Genomic DNA, 27,010 nt, shown 5'->3' with positions numbered 1-27,010 from the left:
AAATCATGGCCACACATGACACCCACAAACTTAATGTAATTCCAAATCAATCAATAGTACACCACTCTCTTCCATTATAAAGTACAAAGAAAATTTTAAGAATTTAGATTAATATAGTTAATAATTCTGCTATCTCAAACTTGGTAGAAATGAGTCATCAAAATATTTTTTAAAAATGTAATCTCTTACCATCTTTCCATTTGCTCCAAAACATCTTTATTAGGCTAAAATAAAATCACCAAAAAAGAAAAAAAAATAAGATTAATTTTACCAAGTTTGCATGAGGTAAAAACTACTTCAGAAATGGAATTCTATTAGTATTAATTAGATACAAAATTTAGGAAGATAATCCATGTTTGAAGACTGCTAATAGTTAAAGAATTACTGAATTCAGAAAACACAAGACAGGGGCATCCCTGATGGCGCAGTGGTTAAGATTCCGCCTGCCAATGCAGGGGACACGGGTTGAGCCCTGGTCCGTGAAGACCCCACATGCCGTGGAGCAACTAACTGTGGCCGTGTGCCACAACTACTGAGCCCACATGCCTAGAGCCCGTGCTCTCCAACAAGAGAAGCCACCGCAATGAGAAGCCCGCACACCGCAACAAAGAGTAGCCCGGGCTCGCCACAACTAGAGAAAGCCTGTGCGCAGCAATGAAGACCCAACGCAGGCAAAAATTTTAAAAAATAAAATAAATAAATTTATAAAAAAAGAAAAGAAAACACAAGACAGAAAAGACGAGGCTACACAAAAGACACAGAAAAAGATGAAGTATAAAATGGGCTGGCAAAAATGAACTAGTCCCTTGTATGTTTTTAATTACTATAAAGGAAGTATTAAGGATAAGAAGAGAATTTGCCCCTCCTTTACATTAATTCTTCAAATCTAAAATGCCAAGGCTCTAAGGCCTTGCAGGCCAAGAAGGAGGCTTTGTTCCCTTTTTTTTTTTAAACTAACATATAAGGCAAGTGCACAAATCCTGTGTACAATTCAATGAATTTTTAACATGTAGATTTCACATAACCACCACCTAAGCCAATATACAGAATGTTTTAAAACTGATTGTAGGGACTTCCCTGGTGGCGCAGTGGTTAAGAATCCACCTCCCAATGCAGGGGACACCGGTTCGACCCCTGGTCCAGGAAGATCCCACATGCCACAGAGCAACTAAACCCGCGAGCCACAACTACTGAGCCCGTGTGCCACAACTACTGAAGCCCACGCACCTAGAGCCTGTGCTCTGCAATGAGAGAAGCCACTGCAATGAGAAGCCCGCACACCGCAAAGAAGAGTAGCCTCCACTCACTGCAACTAGAGAAAAGCCCACGTGCAGCAACGAAGACCCAGTGCAGCCAAAAATAAATAAATAAATAAATTTATAAAAGTAAAAAATAAAATAAAATTGATTGTAAAGTGCAGAAGCAACACAAGAACGTATTCTCCTTGTTACATTAAAACATGACATGTGAGCTGATCTCAACCATTCACCCATCCTTCTAGCATCCCCCCCATACACTTTACAAAGACTTTACAAAGTCCTCAATGTTATAATTTACTATGTGTCCAGAAGCAAGGTTTCCCCCTCAGCATTCCTATGTCTTCAGGCAGCTAAGCAACCTGACAAAACAGGTTTGGGGTCTTTTTCCCTTCAACATTCTCTTCTACCCATCCCATTCCCTACCTGCTTTCTCCTAATTTTGCTGGTTTCATAATTTTTTTCCAATTTTATTACAACCATTTTTCACAAATACTATTAATTTTTCCATTACCAAATCCAAGTCATAAGATTCCACTTATAACATATTTCTAAAAATTAACCCCCTTTTCTTCAATGTCTTAGGTTAGGTCCTCAGCTTTACTCATCTCAAATATCACAATACCCTAATTCTTCTCCCTGTCTCTAGAGTTCATAAGGACTCCATTGTGAGAGGTACAGGAGAACTTCCGAATGGGAAAAAAAAAACTTTCCTACCATCAGAAAGGAGATAGGAGCTGTCAAAAGTACATTAAATCATGTTTATAAATTGTGAAAAATAAACCATGCAGTAAGTTTATAAATCTTTCATCAAGATGGCTTTTGTCCATCTTTATTTTTGATGCATGTCATCTCACATAAAAACAATACAAAGTAGGTGACTATGTATGGTGACAGACATTAACGAGACTTACTGTGATCATTTCACAGTAACACAAATGTAGAATCATTATGTTGCACACTTGAAATTAAAATGTCAATTGTATCTCAATTTTTAAAAAAAGACAACACTATTAAGTCCTAGTTATACACAGCTTGATCATTTAGCTGTAGTACACCTTTAGTACTGCATACTTCACTACCACATAAATTCAAACACCTCATGGTTACCGGAATGATCCATTTAAAATACTAGACAAAATGCTGATTCATTCTTTCAACATCCTTCAGCAGCATGCCCACATTCTAGATCAAGCTCATGGTCCTTACACAGCCTACAAAGTCCTTCATGATTAGGCCCTAGCAAATCTTTCTCTTCCCCTTAACACCTCATACTTTGCACTTCCACAATATGCCAATATGCTCTGAATATGCCAATCTGGCCACACTGCCATGACTTTTAACACTGTATCCCCTCAGTTTGGATTGCCCCTTAGCTGTTTAGCAAACTCTTGGCTATTTTTCAAAATCAGGTTTAGCTGTCCCCTCTCTGTGGCACCTCTTCACCCTTACTCTCCTTCAGATAGAATTATCTCTTCCTCTAAACCTGTACACAGTTTAAAATTTTTTCAAAAGAAGAATTTTATTCATCACACTTTTCTGTGTGTACACCTATCTCCACACTAAACCATATTCTTGGGGCAAGAACCAAGTCTCATTCATCTCTGTAGCCTTAGCATTGTAGCACAGTACCTAGCATACTCTCCATTAGTAAAAATTTAATGGAATGAATATCCTTTAACAAGGTTACAGTTTAACAAGTACTCTTGGTCAATTGCTCACTGAATGTTCAATTGCATGAAATCGACCCAATTTAGTTATCTATCCAATATTTTACCTTTATACATTATTAATCTAATCCAATCCAATTTTCTCCTCCCTGGATGACTTTCAAAACTACATCATACAACAATGAATTATTCTGCAATAAAACAGAACCAGGCTGCAGGGCAAAAGAAAAAAACTTCCTACTGCTACAGTTTTTACTTAATAATCTTTATCTTTGAATCTTAAAAAACTACTAGTAAAAAGTCATGCTGTTCCTTTGCTAAAAAGTCAAGATGCTCAAAAAAAAAATGAGACACCTCAGGACCTTCCCCCGCAAAAAGTATTATTTTATTCTGAAGAAATGAGATCTCAGTAACTGATTTATTTGTATGATCTATCCATAGGCCTACATCCAAATGGAGTCTTCTCTTCTCTAGTATATAAACAGGTTACCTTACCTGATATTTGCTGTCTTTCTGCTTCCTACACCTAAAGAAACAACAAAAACTTGGCACCATTATTGGTTTGTGCTTCAATAAGCTCAATTTTTCCCTCCAGGATAAAAATCCATAGAGCAAAGAGACTGATTTTACGTAACTAAACTGTTCATCTCTCAACTGTCACTTGGAATTCTGACTGCTGGGTAGGAAGGGGTTAAAGAAAGGTGGAAATGAAAGAAATTAAAATTATGCTAATCTTTATCTCTTCCTTCACTAGCATTGGCAATAAAAATGACCAGAGGAAAAACCAAAGAGCTGGTTCTCTGGTCTGCTAAGATCATCAGAGAGAGAAGTCACAATGACAACCAAAAACATAACGTCACAGTCATATGCTTTCTAGACTACTTTAAAAAAAAAAAAAAAGAGCTTTCGGAACAAGAAGAAAAATTCTAAGAATTACCAAAGAGCAAATCTTAAAAGATGAGTTTCCCCTCTTATCAAATAATTCTTTTAAATAAAATTTAAAATGTGGCTATGAAATTCTGTTCTGTGGACTGTTCTTCATAAAACTACTCTTCATAAAAAAAGAATTCATCTCATGCTAAAAGTTATGTTAACAGAATATTTAAAAGTACACAGAAGCTTTATAGTAGACAGAAGGCTGATTCAATAAGAAAGAAATTAAAACAACAAGATCCTGTTGTGTAACACAGGGAACTATATTCAATATCCTGTAATAAACCATAATGGAAAAGAATATGAAAAAGAATATATATATATAAAAATCACTTTACTGTACACCAGAAACACAATTGTAAATCAACTATACTTCAATAAAAAAAAATTTTTTTAATAAAATACAATTCAAACGCCCCCCCCCAAAAAGAAAGAAACTAGAGGAAACTAGGCAATTCTTAGGCTATCATGTTCCCCTTAAGGGGGAAATAAAAAAAATTAATGCTAATGGTTTTACTCTTGTCTAATGATGAAGAATATCATTTTTAGTATAGAATAAAAGTGAAAAGAAAAGATCCAGGTACTCTGTTTAAAACTAAGAATTACCAGCACCTTTAATACTGGAATTCTAGGGTAGATTCAGAAGTTTCTAGGCATTTATTTTACCTCCCATGAAGTGAATTTTAGAAAGTTTAAAACTTTATATATTGAAATAGGTGTTCCAGAATCTCTGATAACCAACTCAAAAAAAGGACTACATTCTGCTTTTCTGGGTAAGAATTAACACAGCCAAAAAATATCTATCGTATTTTATCTAATCCAAGTCACCAATGTTGCATCTCACAACTGCTAAAATGTTTACATAACACTAAAAATTAAAGATGCCTCCACTTAAACTGTAACCAGAGACTAAGATACATCCAGACTTCAGAGATAATAAACTGAGGAGAAAAAAAATCTTACAGTTGATGAAATACCTTATCTGTTAAAAGCTGTATAACAACAAAAGGAAATAGGAATAAGATTTAAGAACAAAACTTAAACATCATTTGAGCATTACACTGGCATGAAGTCATGTCCATGCACTAAACATCATTTGTTCAGCATTTTCTCCTCTATTACCTTTAGTTTGAAAGGGTAAAGCATATACAAAGTTTATGCAAAGCACTTAAATACCATATTTGGGGGGGAGGAAAACAAATAATGGATTAATTCTTGACAAGTAAACAGATGTTCACAAAATACTTCTAAAATACTTCCACAGCATTTGGCACCGCTACTTACACCAATTCAATACCTGCACAGATATGAATTTTAAAATAAAAAAGAAAGCATGCATCTGCTAAAGGAAGTGCTATATCGTTTGCAATAACTTACACTTCAGCTTCTAATAAAATGTGTCAAAATTTAACAGTAGTAGAGAAACATGCCTTCATTTTAATGTGTCATATAATATGAAGTGTTTCTAGAATATTTTTAAAAACTGGAATTTGAAGAATTATTTAGAAGAGTATGAAGGCAACTCTTAGGAACAGCCACAGAACAGACATCACCTGGGGCTCGAGTTTATGGAGCCATGCTTATTCAGGCTGCTACAGTTTTGACGGCTTGCTATAAATGCAGAAAGAAGTATGATGGCAATAGAGGGTGGAGATGAGATGGAAAAAAATAAATATTCTAAAGGAAAGGAATTAAGGCTTAAGATGTCTGCTATATGCAAAGCACTAGGCTACTCAACTATACATAAACTCCCCGATTTAAATCTAACAAGCTTATAATGTAAGTAAAATCTCAATGTAGAAGACTTGGAATGAGAGGTCTTAGAAAGGTTAAGCAATTTGATCAACATCACTACTTTTAAGTGCTGGTTGTAGGTTTCAAACCCATTCTCTTTTTAAGAATCCACACTGCTTTACAGAAAAAAGTGAGGCTCCAAAAGTCTGACTATTATCCTGAGAGCCAAATGCATCAAAGAAATTATTCTTATGCATCCTATTGAACTTTTTTTTTTTTTTTTTGGAAAATGCTATAAACAGCATTAGCTTCTTCTCAGGAAGAGAAATTAAATTTTCCTTAATTTACAGACTTGATTAGCACAAGATGACTAGAAATGCAATTAAAAGACATATCTACATTTAAACAAAATTTCTAAAAATGAACGAGGTGATTACTACTTAAGAAGAATCAGACCTTGTTATCTATTGGATATTTCTAACTTATAATTCATGAAAAGCCTTACCTGTTCAGAAACAAGAGTCTGTAGCTTCTGAACTTCTAATTGTAATGCTTTGTTTTGGTCATTTAGAATCTAAAAGAAAGAATCTCAATTTACTGTTTTATTAAGAAAAGGTAACAAAGCAACCATCTGAATGTTTTTAAAAAAATCAAAGCCATATTATTGCTGTAAGTACTTATAAAGTGACAGGTGAATTATATACTGACCTAAGAATGCAAATCTCATGAGGCTCCATTTTTCACAGTTTCAATGAACATATTTCCAGAGAACAGGAATACAGTAATAGTATAATGTACATATACAATGATCTATAAAAAGTTGTTTCTACTGAGCCCCCCTAATTCAATCATGTGATTTATCCCAAACAGTGTTAACACTGTGCTTAGAACCCTTTCATGTGTATTTCAAAGAGTTTAATCGTTTGTGCCAATGAATTCTGGGAAACCCTGCTTTCATAAGTGAGTACTTACAGGATTCCTATTAAGCAAAAAAAAAAAAAAAAAAGCAAATCTTACTGCATGCAGAGATGTACCCTGGCAATCAGAATGCTTTACAATAATACACAAGCTGTTTGGCCATGACCAGAAACTAGCACTACACCAACAATGGAGGCAAATAAAACCATCTCAAACTACCAAATGAAAACCGTAAAGAAAAGGTTGGGGCAAAACAAGTATCGAAAGTCTACTATAAAAACAGGTAAGTCAAAATAATCAAAGCAAAAAGTCTATGATAAAATTGTTCATATAAGTCCCCAAATAAACTATAGAAACACTGTTTCAGAGTGATCACATATAAAAAAGTAGTATTTCTACATTCACTTCAACTGAAAATTATACAAGGTTGTTCAAAGAAAGCTGAGTTGACAAGTTTAATTACACACCTTAAATTCTTCCATTTTGTTTGAAATTTCACATTGTAGCTGCTCTTCAAGCAATCTTATTTTATCATCCTTAACATGAATACTATGAGAAAAAAAAATACTTCATACATACAGAAAGCTTACATAAATTATGTGCACAACTATCAGCTATAAGTAGCAATGTCTTCTGCAATTACACTTGAACATAAATGTATGAATGGCCCATGTACAGCAATACTTTAATCACCTTTTTTGCATCTTCTCCAGTTCATGTGCAGCAGCAGCCTGTGTTAGAAATGAGATGAGAATTGTATCATTTCTCAGGAAGCACTCAAACCTATTCTTTACTTATTTTTACTATTAAAGTTATATTTTCATATATTTAGAGTAAGTAGTTAAATCAACAGCATACATTTACAGTAATATGTTTTGCTGTCCAGTATTTTGTACTTCTCACTGTTCAACTTTTATCCTAGTAAAAGGTATATCCTTTTCTGATTAAATGGCAGAAGGCTAAAACAAATCAGCACATCATAAGTGTTATAACTGAGTTCTCTGATAACTCAAAAGTGATCAATTTCTTGGATCAAACATTAATTTCAACATGAATATAGTAACATTTAGGTGAGTTGTGAGAGTCATGGTCAAACAGAAGAGGGTTTTAACAACACACCATGCAGCCAAACACAAGTAACCATTATGTTTACTATCTACATGAGTAAAACTAAGGCTTGCAATACCAATGAAAATAAGTAAACAAACTGTAATTCTAAGGTAAATGCTTAAAAGCAATAAAGATCTACCTGTTCATTTGCCAGGGCCTGTAATTTTTGCACTTCAGCTTTTAATAAGAAATTCATATTCTGTATATCCTAGAACAAGAAGGAAAAATAGTATTAGAAGTATTTAATATTAAATTTGAACTTTTGTAATGTATCTCTTCTACCTAAGCAAAGGCCTCAAAGCAAAGGTCTCAAATTACAATTTCTTAAGTCAGAAAGAAAACCATCAACTTCTGTTATTTAACATATTTCCCAAATTATTATGAATAATAAATATCATGTGAGAAAAGGCCTTTGAACTTCTCCTCTTAGAGGGCTAAAGAGGATTTTGTAGTTTAGAAAAGAGATAGACACTTTTCAAATGAATTCAAATGAATTCTATCTAGAGTATTTTCCTGTCTTCACAGACACTCATACTGATTACAAGATCAGGGTAATTCAATGACTATAAAATACTGTAGCCATTTATAAGAATTACTGTACCTTAAGTTCCTCCTCTTTACTTGCTAAATGATCATGTTCATTTGCTAAAGAATCTTCAGTCTGTTTTATCTGCTTATCCTTTTCTGCGATCCTTTAACAGGAAATAGATTTGTACATTCAATAAACATTTAGAAGTCAAGTCACAAATCAAAGGATTAGAAGCCTCAATATGGTCATCCTTACTTAAGTAGTTTTTCACATAACTGTACCTTCCCTTTCTATAGACCCTATCAGTTTAGTAGTAACTGTCACATGCATTACTACAACTCCTTAAAATACATACCCCTATTTTAAAACTTGAGGTCAAAGAAGTTAAATAATTTAAGCTCACAAGCCTGGCAATCTGAAAAACAGATTTCAGGTCTTCTGAACTTAAGTGATCCATGTCTATGCAAATTATACAATACACACCAAAAAAAAGAACTTCATTTTGGGCATACCACCATATAGTTAGATACAGAGTAGCTACAACTACTTATTAGACATAAAAACTAACTTCCACTAATCTCAAATCACAATAATCTCTTCCACATAACTGCTAAAGCCCAAAGGGAAAAAAGCTTCCCCAACTCTTTTTATGACAAAGCCATAAAAACATAGAATACATAATGCTTGGGGTAGAAAAGCAAAAGCTGCTCCAAGTCTACTTGAGAGTATTTTTTGAACGAGTTAGAATGTAAAGTCAGTCATAAGTGTAGAATCTAACAGCTATCAGTTAGTGGTGACTAAGCAATTTTAAGAGAAATATAGAAAGGCAGGCTTACACTTTATGTAACTCTTCTGCTAGAGCTGAAGCGGATGTCTAAGAAAGAAAAACAGTGTCAACATAAAAGCCCTTAAGAGAAAGTTTTAAAGTTGTACAATAATCATCACAATAAAGCTTTAAAAATTAAAAGAAATAAATGTATATAAAGTTAAGGAAGTATCTGGCTCATGATGAATGTTCACTAAATAACAGCTAATATTCTGAAAGTAAATTTGATCAATAACAGCCAGTATTAGGGAATTACACATCATAAGACATTTTTAATAAAGTAAGTTGACAGGTCTGAAAACTATGTAACTGCCAAGCAACACATGAATAGGAAAACCAGCAGCAAAGGCTATTTTTCATTCATGTGCTTCTTTTCCTTAGTAGCAATTTCCAATAATGAAATGATACCATTCATGATTAAGATAACAAGTCGTTTGGTAATGCTCGTGTTCATCTTTACTTTTCAAAAGGTACTTATAGCATTCTCTAAATATTAAGTTACTGATTAATTTTCTAGAACTACCTCTCATCTATAACTTAAGATCTCAATCCAATTTGAGTTAATAATTTACATACACACATACATCCATATACACACACCCTTTCCTATATTATATAATTCTTTCCCAATTAATTTTAGACTATAGTTTATACAAAGAAAACAATTAGAAAAGAAAAAAATGGTTACAACCTCAAAGTTTTGGGATTTTCAACTTGCCTGAACGTTAAAAACAACTTTTTAATGTTAAAACTACTTTTTGCACAGAAAATGACTTCTATTCTAAGCTATTACTTTTCCTACAAACAATTTTTAGAATTTTAAAGTTGAAGAACTGAAACTGAAATTCACAGTATGTATATTATGGAAACAAGTTAAGTACTTGCAAGTTTTTTCTCTTCTTAATGTTATATTATTTATATTCTAAAGGGTATATATCTATATCTATCTATCTACCTATCTATCATGTTACATAAGAATGATGCCAAAGAATAACAGGTTTTACAATACCACCTAGAAAACTTTGGAAGGTTTCACACTCAAACTATACTGAAGTATAAATTTAAAAATGATTCTTTGGCATATATAACCTAAGAGCTATGGTTAACATACTGCTAACACCTGAGGGTATACAAAGTTTTCCCTTATGGCTAGTCAATATTTAGTGAATACTTCTAAAACATAAACTATCACTCTTGACACCTGTTTTCTGACAGGATGGTAATAAACATTTTTTTCCTCCTAAAGTTAAAAACTCTCTAACCCACCTTCCCATTAGTCACATTTGGATTTCTTCCGTAGTGTTTTCTTACAGCACTATACGTAATTATCAGAGAGCTTAGCACTTAGGATCATCCAGTTGATTTACTGACTAGTCACCCAACTACTAATCCAGTGCGCAGCACTCAACAAGCACTCAGATTATTTACACAGCTAGGAAGCTATTAGTAATGACAAGCAATAAGAAAGCACCATTACCTGGGCTGCTATCTGGGAATGGAATTGTTGAATTTGAGCTTTTAAAGCCTCATTCTGCTCCAAAATATCCTTTCATAGAGAGCAACCAAAAAGGAGAGGGAAAAGTGTACTGTTAAATATACCAATGTATGTGAACAAAATGAGTTACAGGTACATCTGTTTACCTTTAAAAGGGCACTCTTAGATTCCAAAAGGCGTCATTTTAAACAACGATTAGGCATTCTATTCTGAGAGCTAATTTACAAAGCAGAAATTAAGAATACATTGTACTGTTCCTAATCTAATATAAAAAGCATAAGACTGTGGGTGAAGGCATCTTTGAGCACATATTCAGACCATACTGTGACAACCGCTTGAAGATTAAATTAGAATTATTCATCCGCACTCCAGAATTAGGATAAGATAGGCTACCCTCTCTCTTCTACACAAGACACATCCAACCACTGCCCGTCTTTATTTTTTTTAAAGAGGGAAAATTAGATACCTGAACTTGCATTTGTAGAGACTCTTCTTTGTTCACCCTTTTTTGCTCCGATTCCATTAACTGCATTAGCCTTTGCTCCAACTGTTGTTTTGATACCAAGGTATCTGTAAGCTTACTATGCAGACTCTGTACTTCATTTTCTTTGGCCACAAATTTACTCTGTAAATCTAACAAAACATTGCATTTTACAAAGGTCTCTTCCTTGGCCTGGTTACTGCTATTCGTCGTTAGTGTAGGCACTGCCTCTTCTAGAATACTCTCCTTGAATCTCTCCTCTGCTTCCTGCATATGGTTCCCTTGAGCAGTCTATGCTTACCTTTTTCACAGTACCTGCCACACTGTACTAATTCACTTCCTCTCCCAGAGAGTGAGCTTTTTGAGATCAGAGATTGCCTTTTCTCTATACCCAGAGTTGTACCCAAGGCTTGGCACAAAATACATAATCAATAAATGTGTTAAATGAATGGTACATGGATGTTTAAAACTGTTATATCATTTCTCGCAAGCATTCTTAATTTCCCCAAAGATGCTTTAGTAAGTTATTTAGTGAATTTCTTGTCAATTCCCTGTACTCTCATACCTGGAGAACAGAGAAAGATGCTGAAGGCTGACAAATGTCCTGGTATAAGATGAAGTAAAACTTTTCTCTTTCTCTTCTTAGCAATAACCCCAAAACAATAAAGAAAATGAGAAACAAAAACAAACTGTCTTTGATGCAATCAGAAAATAAATGTAATTCCAAATCACAAGAAATTAAGATAAAATAAATGGAGAGATGATCACTAACTTGGCAGAGATGAGGAAGGGAAAAGTAAAAGCTCAGGAAATAGAGACACCAGGTATCATGAGAGTTGCCTCCCTGCCCTGTAACATAAACAATTCCAAAAGAGGGGAGGAAAGAAACAAACAAGAACACATTACACTACCACCAAGGATAGAGAGGCAAACACAGAGAAGAAGAGAAAATGTGTATGTGTGTGTGTGTATTATATAGTTTTAAGAAAAGTAAGATGTTCCTTCCATAACAAGACACTAATAACAGAATGGAACACAACTCAAAAAAGAACTCCTGAAAATTAAACACATAATGGTAATATCCAGCATTAGAATCAGGAGCATATTTCTTACCAATAATAGGAAAAGTTAAAACACTGAATTAATACCTTCAATATTCTGTGCAGAAAATTATTTCCAACCTAGAACTCTACATCCAGTCAAACTACCAATCAAGAATGAAGGTAGAAAGAATAAAAACATTTTCAGATACTCAACGCCTCAACAAATGTACTGCAAGACATACTCTTATGAAGCAACTAAAAGATATGCTATTAAATGAGGGAGGAAAGCAAGAAAGATGGCAGTGACATAGGATCCAGAAAACAGGGTAGAGGGACTAAAGGAAGTCTCAAGAAGACAGCTTTTGAGCCAACCTAGAAAGCGACGAGTACTGGAGCAGGAAGACTGAGGACTCCTAAGACATATATGTCCCCAGGAAAAACTGATAACTTCTCCAGTATCTAATATGTTTAGAGGCTGGTGGAGAGGGGGGTGTTAAGGAGTTTAACCTTAGGTAAAATTTGAAACAATAAAACAAAGATCAAGCAAGTTAAAAACATAAAGCAATAATTAGCTTCAGGAAATTAAAAAACATTGCTCAAGAAAAGAACTGCAATTTTATTAATCTTGGCTCAGCATTGAGTTACACAGTCATAATGATGTTAAAATCAAATAGTGGTACAATCAAAAGTATGTAGAATCATATAGGGAGAATGAGGGGAAGGTGGAAGGAATGGTGTGGGAGTATTAAGCCCTCATTTTCTATAACAGAAAGTCAACAGATGCCTATCAAGAGGAGAGCAGTATAAGCAGAAATAATATGCTTATTTAGAAATATGACAGAAAACACTAAAAACAAAAGTAACATCTTCAGGTCAGAGTAAGGTTTTACTGTTTATAGTTATATAGTTTATAGATAGTTTCATATAGTTTATAGTTACAATTTTTTTGGCAAAATTCTTATGTGCTTTCATGAAATATAAAATATTAATTAAAAAATAAGTTAATATACCTTAACATAAAAACAAACTTTATATATAAAGAAAAAGGCCTTCAAACATCTTAGATATATTTAAGTATTGAACCAAAGGGTTCAATATTAAACCTAGTAGTGAAAAAAATCAGAGGAAACCAAAGGTCTAAACAGCCAAAACTCTGTATGATCTAGCCTTGTGTTTGGAACTATATTTTACTAGCTCTCCACCACTTTCATGGGAGGAAGGGGAGTAGTGGAAACATAGATAAAACACACTAATACAAGCTCCATTATTTCCTAAATGAATTCATCGAATTAAGAATAAGTAGTGAAAGTTAGCATTTAAGTATGCAGTTTTAAGTCAACTACGTGGGGACTTCCCTGGTGGCACAGTGGTTAAGAATCCACCTGCCAATGCAGGGGACACGGGTTCGATCCCTGGTCTGGGAAGATCCCACATGCCATGGAGCAACTAAGCCCGTGTGCCACAACTACTGAGCCCACGCACCACAGCTACTGAAGCCCACGCGCCCTAGAGCCCGTGCGCCACAACTACTGAGCCCACAGGCTGCAACTACTGAAGCCCACGCACTCTAGGGCCCATGCACCACAACTACTGAGCCCGTATGCTGCAACTACTGAAGCCTGCACGCCTAGAGCCCGTGCTCCGCAACAAGAGAAGCCACCACAATGAGAAGCTCGCGCACCACAATGAAGAGTAGCCCCCGCTTGCTGCAACTAGAGAAAGCCTGCGTGCAGCAACCAAGACCCAACGCAGCCAAAAAAAATTAAGTCAACTACTTGGAATGGTAATGCTCTCGCTGTTTTTCTCTTCACAATGTAGGAACGAGTCCTTCTTAGAAAAAAAAAAAAATTAAATGTAGAACTGATCAAGGAACCAGAGGGAATAACTACAGAAAGGGAACATGCACAGGTTCCCATTACCCTATTTATTGACTATAACTTTATCTGCAACTTAATGCCTCAGACGAAACTAGTAGAGAGCTTATTTTTAAAACCCTAAGAAATGTTAAAGAAATAAAAGTACTCTGAAAGTGTAAAAGCTATTTTTATTGACCTATAACCAAAATGCCAATTTAAACTGTCTTCACATATGGAGAGGGGAGGAAATTTTACCCAGAATTACATACTAAATTTAAATGAATACCGCTTCCCCTTACCTTGCTGAGCTGCTTCATGCTCTGCTGTTCTCTTCCTGATATAGCTCTGGACTTCTTCCCACCTTCTCTCAGCTTCTTGCAGTTGAACCTGCAGAAAGGATAAGTCAGCACAAACACAGGATTCCAATTTAATGGAAAAAAAGCATCCTCTATCTTTACTGTTGTGACATAAAACTGCTTATTCCAACAACTAATCACTAGTCTCCTACATTTTAATAAGATAGGCAGATGTGCTTAGCCTGATAATATGCACAGATATTATCAGCCACTGCCATTCTACCCTCCAATACACAGGATTTACAGATTGGAGATTACTTCAGAAACTCAATATTTGTGCTGGTGGATCAATACAGCTACTACTATGGATATACCTGACCCACTTTGCTCTGATCAGCTTTCCACTGATCTTCCTTCAGCTGATAGGCCTTCAAAAGGATAGTATCTTTATTGCTAAATTTCAGTGGGCACCTAAAATTCTTATTTTTAGGTATAGCACAACACTTCAATTATGACTATAATATTTAATGTCATTTATCTACTTATCCATATCCATAGAGCACAAACTTCCACATTTATAAATGCTACCAGCAAACACACCAGGAAGACAAATATTTACTGAAAGAAAGGACAACTATATCACTCTCCCACAGGGACCCATGAAAACTTCAAGAAAACAAAAATTATGCTATTTTCTGCATTCAATTATTCTCAAAGCCCTTTTAACCCCTACTACTCTAGAACTGGTATTCAGCTATACTGATTGTATCAATGACCTAGGTAGAAGTCTGTCAGATACATTTAACTTACAGAAATTGAACTATACGTTCAATAAATCCTCTCCCCAGTAAAAGGAGGAACAGACAATTCTACTCGTCACTCTACTCAATGTACACAGGCTAAAAAGTGCAAGAGAAATGAGTCCACTTCTCTCTCTCAGTCAGCCTGAGCAACCCCATGCGTGTCTTCCTAGTATAAGCATCTCATGACACCAAGTGCCATTCTGGTGTCTAAAGAAACAGTGTGTGATTTTTTCCCACTATGGCTCAAGTGAAAGCAACTGGAGCATTACTTCGTCTCATGCTAAAGGAAAGGAAAATCATCTATTCCAATGCTGGAATAAAAACAGGCTCTATTAAACTTACTGAGAAATCCAAGTTATGGATAAGCGATGTTGAAGGTGATTTTAACTACCTATCAAAAATCTGATTTTTGCCTTACACGTGTAGACCCTAACCTCCCTATATATAACATGAAATTCTACTGTTTATGCCTGTCAATCAGCTAATTTCAATTTTCATATCTTCAAAAAGTCTTTAATTTCAAACTCAAGCCTATATTCAATTCTTTCATTAGTGTACACGTTTCTGTATAGGCAGAGCACTAAGACTACAAGTCCCATTAAGCCTCAAACTACATTTCTCAAAGCTATATACAACTTAAGGTCATTGAATTGAATACCTACATTATTTATGAAATGATAAAGGTAAGACTATATCACCTTCAACTGAGTAACTGCCTGCTCAGCATTCTTCTTTTGGACTTCCTCTTGCTGTAGCTTTCCTGTTTTCTCCGTCAGCTCATTGACCAACCTAGCATAATCCTGGCGCAGTTTATTTAGTTCAGCAGACTGCCTGAAAACAGTAACTGGATTAGGAACCTTCCATTACTACAAAACACATATAAAGAGTAAACAAAATATATTTTATATGAGTTATGCTGAGTTAGTAATTCCACTTATAGCTAGATGAAAATGAATGCTATAAGTGACTACTAATAATGAAGTTTGGTTGAGTGTAATCTTTGAATCATTCTGATGACAATAACACATATACTAAAATTACTATAAAATAATCAAGAAAAACGGATGACCACACACCATGAGCACGAATCAACAGTGTCACCCTCAAATCAGTGTTCTGAAAATCTATTAAAATCAACCAGTCAGAATATTTATTCTATGTAAGCATGCTACTAGTCTTCTCTTGGACTGTTTGTCAAAGTACAGCCCAGAGCCAACTAAATCACTATCACACGGAATGTGTCTTAACATGCAGATTCCAGGATTCCATCTCAGAGCCAATAAATCATAATCTTAAAAGGGTAAGACTCAAGAATATGATTTTTAGCTAACATGCCAGATGTTCTTCAGAATAATGAAGTTTGAGAACTACTGTTAAATGGAATGGAAGGTTTAAAACTTGTAAATTCAATCTCATAAAGTTATAAACTGTTCCACTGGTGGCACTAGTGTTTATCATACAGTTTAGCTGAAGAGGTTCTTCAAAAGCAAGAGGATAGTTTTAGAAAATTAATTCATTTAAGAAACAAGTGTAAAAAACAAAAGTCTAACCAATTATTATCAAACACCATTTTGGTGACTGAAGAAAATACTCTACCATTCAATGAAAATGCTCTGCCATTCTATTAAAAGTAAAGCATTTGCAAACATACTTGCTTTCTAGCTGGTTTGTAGTGTTGCTGACAGCATCTCTCAGTATGCCATTTTCCTGCTTCAAATGAGCTATCTCCGCCTCCATCTGCTCACGAACTTGCTGGAACTAAAATTATTTTACACACATAAGATTTAGAAAACAATGATTGCCAAAGCTAACTTCGAAGAAAATTTATTATGATGAGAATGTAAAAAGCATCAATAGAATGAAGTCTGGATATCCTTTTCAAATAAACATAAATAAATTTAAAGGATAAATTTTGATAGTGACGAATACAAAGTAAACATGAGCTGCCACAGCATTCAAGAATGCAAGTAGATGCCAGCTGCTATCATAGGCAAAATAAATACACTGAGATGCTGTTTTAGAACTCTTTCCTACACAATAGACTCACATAGAATTAATAAGTCAATTTTGTGTTAGCAATATTTTAATGAAAGATTTTAGTAATCAAAAGTTTAAAAACTGAAAACATGTTCAAAACATTTACATTAAGTTACAAATTGAGCCATAGCCAAATACATGGCAAATACACTACACAAAAATCTACTTGCTAAAATATCTGGCTTCTTGTTTTTTATTTCAGAATTACAGAATCAAAAGACAAAGAACACTGAATCTTATATCCCCACATCCTCAATTTAGTATGTGAAATAATCTTAATAATTTTTAGTAAACCTATTCAATTAAGAGAAAATAAAGTCTATGTTTCTACTTTTCAGAGAACTTATCATATGTAATCTATATCCGGACCTCTATAAGCAATCAAGTTGAAAAAAAGAATCACTTCAACACCCTTAACCTTCAATAAAAGATGTTGCTACATGTATTCCACTAGTTTTCAAATGAATAGTAAGTCAGAATTAAGAAGAAAAAAGATCACACAAGGCCAGGAAAATCAGTTCTTCAATAACCTGGTTAATGGGAAAGAATATTTCAAATGGCTGGGGCCTGGGAAGATGGAGGACTGAGCCAAATTAGAGCATCAAAGTAGTGGATGCAGTAAGAACCTGAGAAGAGATTCATTCACTTCTTTATCGCTATTAGTGGTATTTCCACAGAAAAAACTGGAACTTCAATAGCAGTAAATTTTTCAGCAGACTACCAATGTGATCAAAATAATATTTTACAAATAAAAATCTGGTACTAATTACACATATTAGAAAGGAAATGAGAGACCTATTAAGGTGCTATAATTATGCTAGTATGAAATAATAAACTAGGGTCATATCTAAAAACTGAAGGCAAGAATAACTAGAAATAAAGCATCTTTAAGATTTCAGAACAAACTGTAGATTGGGCAAGGGAGTGAGAAGTCAAAGATTCAAGCATAAGTATAATAATGCCTCAAAACATTAGAAAATAAAAACAACCTGACCAAAAGCAAGAGTTTGATTTTAGACATACGTTAATTTTGAGGTGACGACAAACACTTTCAAATTGAAGCATCAACCAGCAATGTAAACAATTTCAAAAAGAAATCACTGGTCCACAAAGTTCAATTAGAGGGAGTGTTATAAGCCCACTTGACAAGCAGACTGAAACTATGTTCGTCAAAACAACAAAAATCACTGGTCCAGACCTAACCGAAATCATGACAATGGATAACACTGTAAAAATAGGCAGTAAGCACTGAACCTTCTAAAATGTTGAAAGAAAACAGGTGAAAATAAGGACCAGAGACAGAAGGTCACTTAGGCCAAAACCATTATCATTTTTCCTCTCTTCTCCACTCCATCATCAAGCCCTATCTACTATCTCTTTTTTATCAAACTCATCCCCTCATTATCAATGTCTGACTTAAGGTTCTTATTCTCTGACTTGGATTCCTGCAAAAGCCTTTCAACTATCCCTGCTCCACTCTCCACACTGCTGCCACTCTCCATACTATGCCAGAGTAATAATTTAAAATACTAATATAATCACACTGTTGGGTTGCTTAAACTCCTTCACTTGGCTCCCCAGTCTTCGGGGATATAAGGCCCTTTAAGACAAGACCTCTATTTATTTCTCTAGGTCTCTTCATTCCAGTCCTGATTCCCAAATACCACAACTCTTACCGTATTTCTCACAAACCGTTATCACTAGATGACCTATACTGAAAACACCTGCAGTGCACTCATTAAAAAGCGTGATCCTGGGCCCCAAAAGAGACCTACCGAACCATCATCTCGTGGGATAGGAAGGAATTACACCAAGTAATAAGTCTTATACCCAGCGCCCATTCCTTCACTCGCTTTCCTGACAATGCCTAATTGTTTCGAAAGATTCAACACGGTCTGCTTCTCCTTTCTAAAAAGTCTTCCCTATCAACCCTTCTCTTCCCCACCTCTCATCTGCACTGTTCCAAAGCACCTGATGCTTACCTCTACTGCAATGGCGTATTTACTTGTCAGCTTCCAGCCTCCCCAAAAGTTGCTTACTTAAGGACAGGGAGCCAGTTTAATTAGCCATTTGTACCAAAGCCCAACCCAGGGCACTTAAAAGCTTGCTAATTAAATGAATACAAATATTTAATTTTGTATTCAAAGAATGAAAATATACCTTCATCTGCATCTGTTGAGTCTCTTGATAACTGACATGCATTTTGTTTTGAAACACATTATGCTCCTTTTCTAATGTTCCAATCCGATCTTTCATCCTTGCTATAACCACATTGCTTCTTTCTTTCTCTGCCATCATTTCCTAGAAGAGTAAATCAGAAAAAAAAATATGAAAAACTTGTTATTTAAAAAAATAAGAACAAGACTTTACTAAGAAGAAAACAACATCAGCAAAAATGACATCAGTAAAACAATCATGAATTTTTTTTTTTTAAATAAATTTATTTATTTTTGGCTGTGTTGAGTCTTCTTTGCTGCGCGCGGGCTTCCTCTAGTTGTGCCGAGCAGGGGCTACTCTTCGTTGCAGTGCGCGGGCTTCTCACTGCGGTGGCTTCTCTTGTTGCGGAGCACGGGCTCTAGGCAAGCAGGCTTCAGTAGTTGTGGTACACAGGCTCAGTAGTTGTGGCTCGTGGGCTCTAGAGCGCAGGCTCAGTAGTTGTGGTGCAGAGACTTAGTTCCTCCGCAGCATGTGGGATCTTCTCAGACCAGGGCTTCAACCCGCGTCCCCTGCATTGGCAGGCGGATTCTTAACCACTGTGCCACCAGGGAAGCCCAATCTTGAATTCTGAAATAAGTACTTGTTTAAAAAGCAAGGTCAAAGGTTTTAAAAAAAAAAAAATTTGTCTTCTGCATCTTACCTGCTCTTTACACCAATTCCCTTCATAAACACTTAGCTGCTCTGTTTACTCGTATTTCAAATGCACTTTCTGGTTTAAGAGTTAAAGACTTGAACATGGAATAAAATCCTACATTATAACTTGATTATAAGAAAGAACATTTTTAAAGCAAAACAAGGTAATTCTTCATTATTTCCAGGTACTAGCTCTCTTTTAGGGTACAGAATAGGCCCCCAGAAAAAAAATAGCCGAGAAAAAAAGTCTCCTTCCTAAGGTAAGAGATAAGGATATGTTTATAGCAGAATAGGGAAAGTAAAACTCAGAAAGTTTTATTATCTTCCCAAGTCAAACATTAAAAGGGTGATTTCATTTTGAGTTGCAAGTATCGTAAACTCCTAGGATAAATATTAACTATTAAAGTGCAAGAAAGCCAAGCAACTTTAAAGTTATCTGCAGGTATGATCAGCCCATTTTCCCTGCTCCAAGAAACTGTTTGACAAACTTTAAGATTTTCATTTAACTAACGGTTTGCCCGTAAGAGTTCATTGACATTTGCAAATTGTTTTACTGATGTACATAATACATTTAGGAAAAAAGTATACACATCTTAAGTATACAGCTCAATGAGTTACACAAAAGTAGTTTCTTTTTTTAATTTTTAAAATAATCAGAAAACTATAGCTACAGAAAACTACAGTAAAGTTTCTAATCTTAAGGAAACACTTATTTTAGCAACAACTTTGATTAATCTTAATCAAATGCAGCCAAAAATAAAATAAATTTATTTTAAAAAAAATCAATCTGACCAAGTTTTCCACTGACTTTTTTTTATTTACCTCAAATTCACAGAAAAGACTTTATATTCAAATGAGGCCATTCTCATAATGTCATCAAGTAGCTACATGAACAACAGTGAAATAAACCTCATTTACTCTACTGTATTTAACGCCTAAAAGGAGAAACAAGCACTTCAGGAAAAATGAGACCACATTTACTACAGAATTTCAATTATGTTCTCAGTCTACATGATTTTTTTAAATGTAACTGACATAGAATATTATATTAGTTTCAAGTATACAATATAATGTTTCAATACTCGCATTTATTGCTAAATCATCACCACAGTAAGTCTATTAGCATCATCACCACACACAGTTACAAACTTTTTTTCTCGTTATGAGAACTTTTAAGATTTACTCTCGTAGCAACTTTCAAATATACAACACAGTATTAATAGTCACCATGCTGTACATTACATCCCCTGGACCTATTTATTTTATAACTGGAAGTTTGTACTTTTACATTTGTTTAAAGGCCTTTTTTTTTAAACCTCTCAAAGTAAAAGGGATTTAAAGAACTTCACTGATTAAAAATTATATCACAAAAACCTTCATGAATAAACTACCTATGTAAGAGTTTCACACTTGTCCCATGAATTGGATTTAAACAAGATCACACCGAGTTTTGTGCTTCTATAGAATAATTCTAGGTCAGAACCAATTGAAACATGCTCCCAATGTCCACAGGCTTCCATTATTCAGAAATTAGTATACCTATAAGTACTGCTATTTTAAATTCACAATTCAACTGTAGGCTATAATAACATGGAAGAGTGAGACCCCATCACCACCACCTAAATTCTAAAAGAAAATTACTTTCACGTGGTATAAATCTACTGTACAAATAAATCAGGAATTATGGACAATTTCTAAAATCCTTCATTGCATCCGATTTAGAAGGTATAACCTTAAATACAAGAATGTCTTCACCTGGGTTAACTGCTTACACCGATCCTTCACAGCAGCAGCATCTTCCTTCAGAGCAGTAAGTAACTTGTCTTTTTCTTGCAGCTGATGTACAAGTGCAGTCAACTCTCCTTTATTTGACTACAATTGAGAAATCAATACAGAATTAGTTAATAGTAAACACCGGCTAATGAAAATTATGAAAATGAACTATCTGATACCAAGTGTTCTTAGGCCAATGCAGAGTTCACTATTACATATAACGTAGAATAACTGCCAAACACTGGTCAGTGAAATATCATTCAGAAAAATCACTATCATTACATATTCTGATGCATAAAATAGGACACATATCAATCAAGAAACAGATTTTTACAAAGAATTATGACTTCCATTTTTAAACACAAATTCAAGATAGTAATCTCTCCCTGCTCCTCCTAAAAGATGAAAAGAGGGGTATGAAATGAAATGCAAACTGAGCCAAAATAAAACAAACATCTATAACGTCAAAGCATAATATCAGGAAAGACTTCCGAAAGCAGTGGAGATCAAACAGATGCTCAACAACCTTGTCAAAATATACCCAAGACTACAGAGGTGCCATGGGTACATAGTTCTCTGAAGTTAACAGGAATATACTGAAAGGTAAAACCAACAATCCCCCATATGACATCAGGAACAAGCACAAATATAGAAGGTAGGAATTTTCTTGGTAGGAGGTCTTAAGAAGCAGAAGTAGGAAAGAAGAAGAAATCATACAGGTAAACTTTATTCAAAGAGAGCAGCTAATCAGTGAGGCAGAGTTAAGAGAGATCTTCTACAGTGAGACCCTCTGTAGTGAACTCTTATCTGAGGAAAAAGGAAAGGCTAAAAGAACTCATTTTCACACACAGCCCAAGGAGAACAGTTGGCCTTAGCCATTCGTTATCAATCTCTAGCCACAGAGATGATCCAAGAGAAACACCCCTCACTGGAAGAGGAGTATTAATGAAAAAGAAATAAAACAAGGTCTATGTAAGATATGAGAAAAAAGTAAGGAAAGCAATAAGAAAAACCAAATGCCAAGTGTAGAAAAATCATGATAAAAAGATTGTCAAGAATGGACAAAAACTGTGATTAAAAAAAATATATCACCATGACTTTCCAAAGTCTAACATAGCAACGATTTCTAGAAAAACAAGAGCAAAGAACAGAGCTCTCAAGAAATAATTCAGAGGAAAGATAAGACCACAGAAAGAGATGAAATATGAGCTGGCAAAGCCCAAAGCAGAAGTAAAAGTAACACCATCTCAGAAATACAATCCAATTAGAAGTAGCAAACAGAAAAAGACTTGTTGCTGAAAACAAAGGAGAAGACATAGAGTTCAGGGTGGAGAGAAGTAAATAAGAGGAAATAAACCAAAGCTTTATTTTTTATTTTAGGACAAAAATACAAAAGATAAAGACAATAGGCAAGGAAGATCCAACTTATGCTTAATTGATACCCATTATTTCAATTCTTTTAAGGGACACTGAATCTCATGATTGAAAAAGACATGCTTTGCCCAAGGGAATACTGATAGAATACTGATAGAAGAGTCAATGCAAGCCACATTACAGCAAAATTCCCGTGACTTCAAAGAAGCTGAATCCCTTGGTGTTTGTACAGTAGGGTGGACACTGGAAAGTCCAATAAATAATAAAAACTTGGTTGATTACCCAAAGGATGTTTTCATTGTGAGAGTGTATTTTGACAAAAATACATGAAAAGAATGCAAATTCAGGGGACTTCCCTGGTGGCCCAGTGGTTAAGACTCTGGGCTCCCATTGCAGGGGGCACGGGTTTGATCCCTGGTTGGGGAACTAAGATCCCACATGCCATGTGGCAGAGCCTTTAAAAAAAAAAAAAAAGAATGCAAAACTCAGGCTGGTCTCAGACTTCTATCCAGCGATAGGAATGTAGAGAATGGTAAAGCAAGCATGACAAATTCTCAGGGAAATAAAGTGCAACCCAGAAATATTATACCCCACCAAATTATCATTCAAGTACAAAGACAATAAAGCAGCATTTTAACTTGCCAGAATTCGGGAAATACAGGTTCCATAAGCCCTTCTTGAAAAAATTCCAGGAAAAAAAAAACCAATTTCAGCCAACCAAGAGATGAATACAGAAGCTTATGGCAAAAGAACTGGTATCAAGCTTTGAACCCAGCATTAAGCTACAGAATTAAGACTGAAACAAACATAAAAATTATAGTCACAAAACAAACATTAAATATTATAAGTATCTGATAAACAAATGCTATAATTAACAAAAGTAGAGAGGGAAGGAAGAGAGAAGGTAGGAAAAATTTTAAATAGACTTCCTCCTGTTATACAACATGGGGCCGAAATAGTTAGTAACTTAGAGTTGGAAAAAAACCACATAATTGAGGCAAGTATATTTAAAGGCCAACAAGAAGAAATTAATAATCAACTAAAACTATCAAATACATATTTTTGCCTTTTCTATTTTTTTTTAATTGGGGTGTAGTTGATTTACACTGTTGTATTAGTTTTTGCTGTACAGTGAAGTGAATCAACTATATGTATACATATATCCCCTCCCTCTTGGACCTCCCTCCCAGCCCCCACCATCCCACACATCTAGGTCACCACAGAGCACCGAGCTGAGCTCCCTGTGCTATACAGCAGGTTCCCACTAGCTATCTATTTTACACATGGTAGAGTACCTATGTCAATCCTGATCTCCCAATTCATCCCACCCACACCTTCCCCCACTGTGTCCACACGTCCGTTTTCTACATGTGCATCTCTATTCCTGCCCTGCAAACTGGTTCATCCGTACCATTTTTCTAGATTCCACATATATGTGTTAATATACAATTCAAATACATTTTAAATGTTTTCTTACTAGTAATCACATTGAGTTAACATTTTTGAGCAATTATTTTATGCTAGGAACTCTAAGATAATACCTTATTATCATTCCCATTTTAGAGATGGGGAAACTGAGACACTGAGGTTAAGTAACTTATCTAAAGCCACAAAGCTCAAAGTGGCAGAGTCCAGATTTGAATCCAGGAAATCTGACCCTAGAGCCCAGGATCTTAACCTACACTCTAAATATAAAACAGAAGTGTCTTATAGCTTAAACACAAAGGCGTGTGTACATACACATAGAACATAACATCTCTCCAACTCTGCAAAAGCCCTCTAGCTTTTACTCTGTTTTCCCCTTCCCATCTAAGCTTATTCAAAGTGGATACTGTCACCTTTCCTATTCATTCATCACTTATTTACAGTCTAGTACTCCAATGAAACTGCTTTCACTAAGGATATCAAATCCATTTTTTCAATCCTTATTCTCCTTGATTGCTCTAAAGCATGTCATTGCTGATTTTTCCCGCCACCCCTGAACTCTCTACCCTCCCTAAGCATCTGTGATTCCACTGTCTCCTGCTGTTTCTCGTCTCAGTATACTTTGTGGTGGCTTTCCCTGACCTTTAAATGTTGGTGCTTCTCAAGGTTCATTCCTGAACTTTCTTACCACTCTCCACATCCTCTCTGGACTAACATATATCCACTATATGTATCAGTGATAGCTGATTACTTTCCGAAACTACTCCCATTGCAATATATTTTCAACTCCAGAGAAATATATATTCAACTGTGAAATAATTATATCCACTTAAATGCTCCAAAGGATGCCTAAAACAACTTCCTAAATATTTTCATAATCCTCTACTCTCTCTTCCTTTGCAAAGTGCTCATGAATACCATTGTCACCACAATCTATCAGTTACTCCAGAGCAAAAACAAGCATTCATTCTAGACTCTTCTTTAGCCACCATATCTAATTGGTCAGCAAGTCCTCTAACTCCTCTATCTCTATCCTACATCTATGCTTGTATTCCTGCATTTATCTTCCCCCTTTCTCTGAAGTGGTCTTTATTAGGTGTGGGGATTCATCTACATCCTGGACCTTGAAATCTATTAAAAGGTCTGACCAAGGATCAATTTCCATGACAGGAAAAGGGAGAAATTAAACTTACCTAGTCTTTCCCTGACAAGAGTGGATCTACAAGGGCACTGAGTCCCTGAAGATAAGAATAGAACCACACCATAAGAAACAAAGAACAAGATTTTAATTGAAAGCCAAAGGTTCCAAGGAAAAGGGAAAAATGTAAAGTTTCAAAATATTTACTCTATTTCAAAATGTTATCTTTAACAGTTCCCAACTTCCTCCTTGGCCTGCCTAATATAGCTATCAAGGGGAGTCTGATTTACCACCCAACCTCTAGAGTTCAAGGCTGTCTCAAGCAATAAAATGACTACTCTTGCATCCATAAACCACCACCAACATCCTTAGTCAGAAGAGAAACACCTGAAGCAATTAATTTTAAAAAGCAGTAATTTCAGGGCTTCCCTGGTGGCGCAGTGGTTGAGAGTCTGCCTGCCAATGCAGGGGACACGGGTTCGAGCCCTGGTCTGGGAAGATCCCGCGTGCTGCGGAGCAACTCGGCCCGTGAGCCACGATTACTGAGCCTGCGCGTCTGGAGCCTGTGCTCCACAACAAGAGAGGCCGCGATAGTGAGAGGCCCGCGCACCGCGATGAAGAGTGGCCCCCGCTTGCCACAACTAGAGAAAGCCCTCGCACAGAAACGAAGACCCAACACAGCCATACATACATACATACATACATACATAAAAAAAAAGAATGTAAGCAGACAAGAATAGCATTTAAAAAAAAAAAAAAAAAAAAGCAGTAATTTCAAACAGGTAGTACCTAAGTTCAGCTGGAGGCTTTTCCCTGCAAGAAGATTTTCCCAATCCTCACAAATAACCAGGAACCCTTTTAAGATATACACTTACCCAATTAAAGTAAATCAAAAGATAAATTCTTCAATCAAGAACTTCAAGAACGTTCCTTGCAAGAGAATAATCTAACTTTGTATCCAAAGTCACACAGTTATCGCACTTACTCTGATGATCCTCGAGCACATTGTTTACTCTGAGCCACTGCTGGCACCACACGGAGACTGTCCAATAAGCATACACATTGTAAAATGCCGCAGATTTGTAAAACACGTTGTCAACAGATATTTGGAAGTATGGACAGACATATGCTATGATAAATGCTATATGACAAAAAAAATTCAGATGGTTATGAGAAAGAGAGAAGAGAATAATTTAGACTAGGAATTCAGATTAGCCTTATATGAGGAAATGATATTTAAATAGAAACCTGATGGAGGAAATAACCAAGGAAAGAAGTTAGGGGGCTTGGGGGTTTTAGGACAGTCTAGACAGAAGAGAACACTTGGTTTGCTTTAATGAGGGGATGAGGAAAATGCCATGAGATCAAGCTATAGAGAGAGACAGACATAGGCCTTCAAAGGAATCTGGGTTTTGTTTTAAGTGCAAAGAGAAAGGCACCAAAGGGTTTTTAAAGCAGTGAGT

At 35.4% G+C, this 27,010-nt stretch overlaps 1 protein-coding gene across 9 annotated transcripts in view; it reads right to left on the bottom strand.

The window, feature by feature from the left end:
• KTN1 (kinectin 1) overlaps nt 1–27,010 on the bottom strand; it is a 124,657-nt gene that overhangs the window by 37,119 nt on the left and 60,528 nt on the right. For 8 of the 9 annotated variants that reach the window (XM_036841671.1, XM_036841664.1, XM_036841670.1 and 5 more), the window contains exons 6-19: nt 21,593–21,709; nt 19,148–19,288; nt 16,602–16,708; nt 15,649–15,781; nt 14,151–14,238; nt 10,938–11,104; nt 10,454–10,522; nt 8,987–9,024; nt 8,223–8,313; nt 7,761–7,829; nt 7,205–7,242; nt 6,979–7,060; nt 6,099–6,167; nt 190–224 (exon numbers count right to left, since the gene is read on the bottom strand). In XM_036841671.1, the coding sequence (XP_036697566.1) occupies nt 190–224; nt 6,099–6,167; nt 6,979–7,060; nt 7,205–7,242; nt 7,761–7,829; nt 8,223–8,313; nt 8,987–9,024; nt 10,454–10,522; nt 10,938–11,104; nt 14,151–14,238; nt 15,649–15,781; nt 16,602–16,708; nt 19,148–19,288; nt 21,593–21,709 (1,244 nt within the window). The remainder of the gene's footprint in view (nt 1–189; nt 225–6,098; nt 6,168–6,978; nt 7,061–7,204; nt 7,243–7,760; nt 7,830–8,222; nt 8,314–8,986; nt 9,025–10,453; nt 10,523–10,937; nt 11,105–14,150; nt 14,239–15,648; nt 15,782–16,601; nt 16,709–19,147; nt 19,289–21,592; nt 21,710–27,010) is intronic. The other variant, XM_036841665.1, reaches the window with a different exon arrangement.

The sequence above is a fragment of the Balaenoptera musculus genome, chromosome 2 (genome assembly GCF_009873245.2).
Source record: "Balaenoptera musculus isolate JJ_BM4_2016_0621 chromosome 2, mBalMus1.pri.v3, whole genome shotgun sequence".
Lineage (NCBI taxonomy): Eukaryota > Metazoa > Chordata > Mammalia > Artiodactyla > Balaenopteridae > Balaenoptera > Balaenoptera musculus.
Note: the sequence above shows the minus strand (reverse complement) of the source record. Positions and strands in the feature narration are given on the sequence as shown.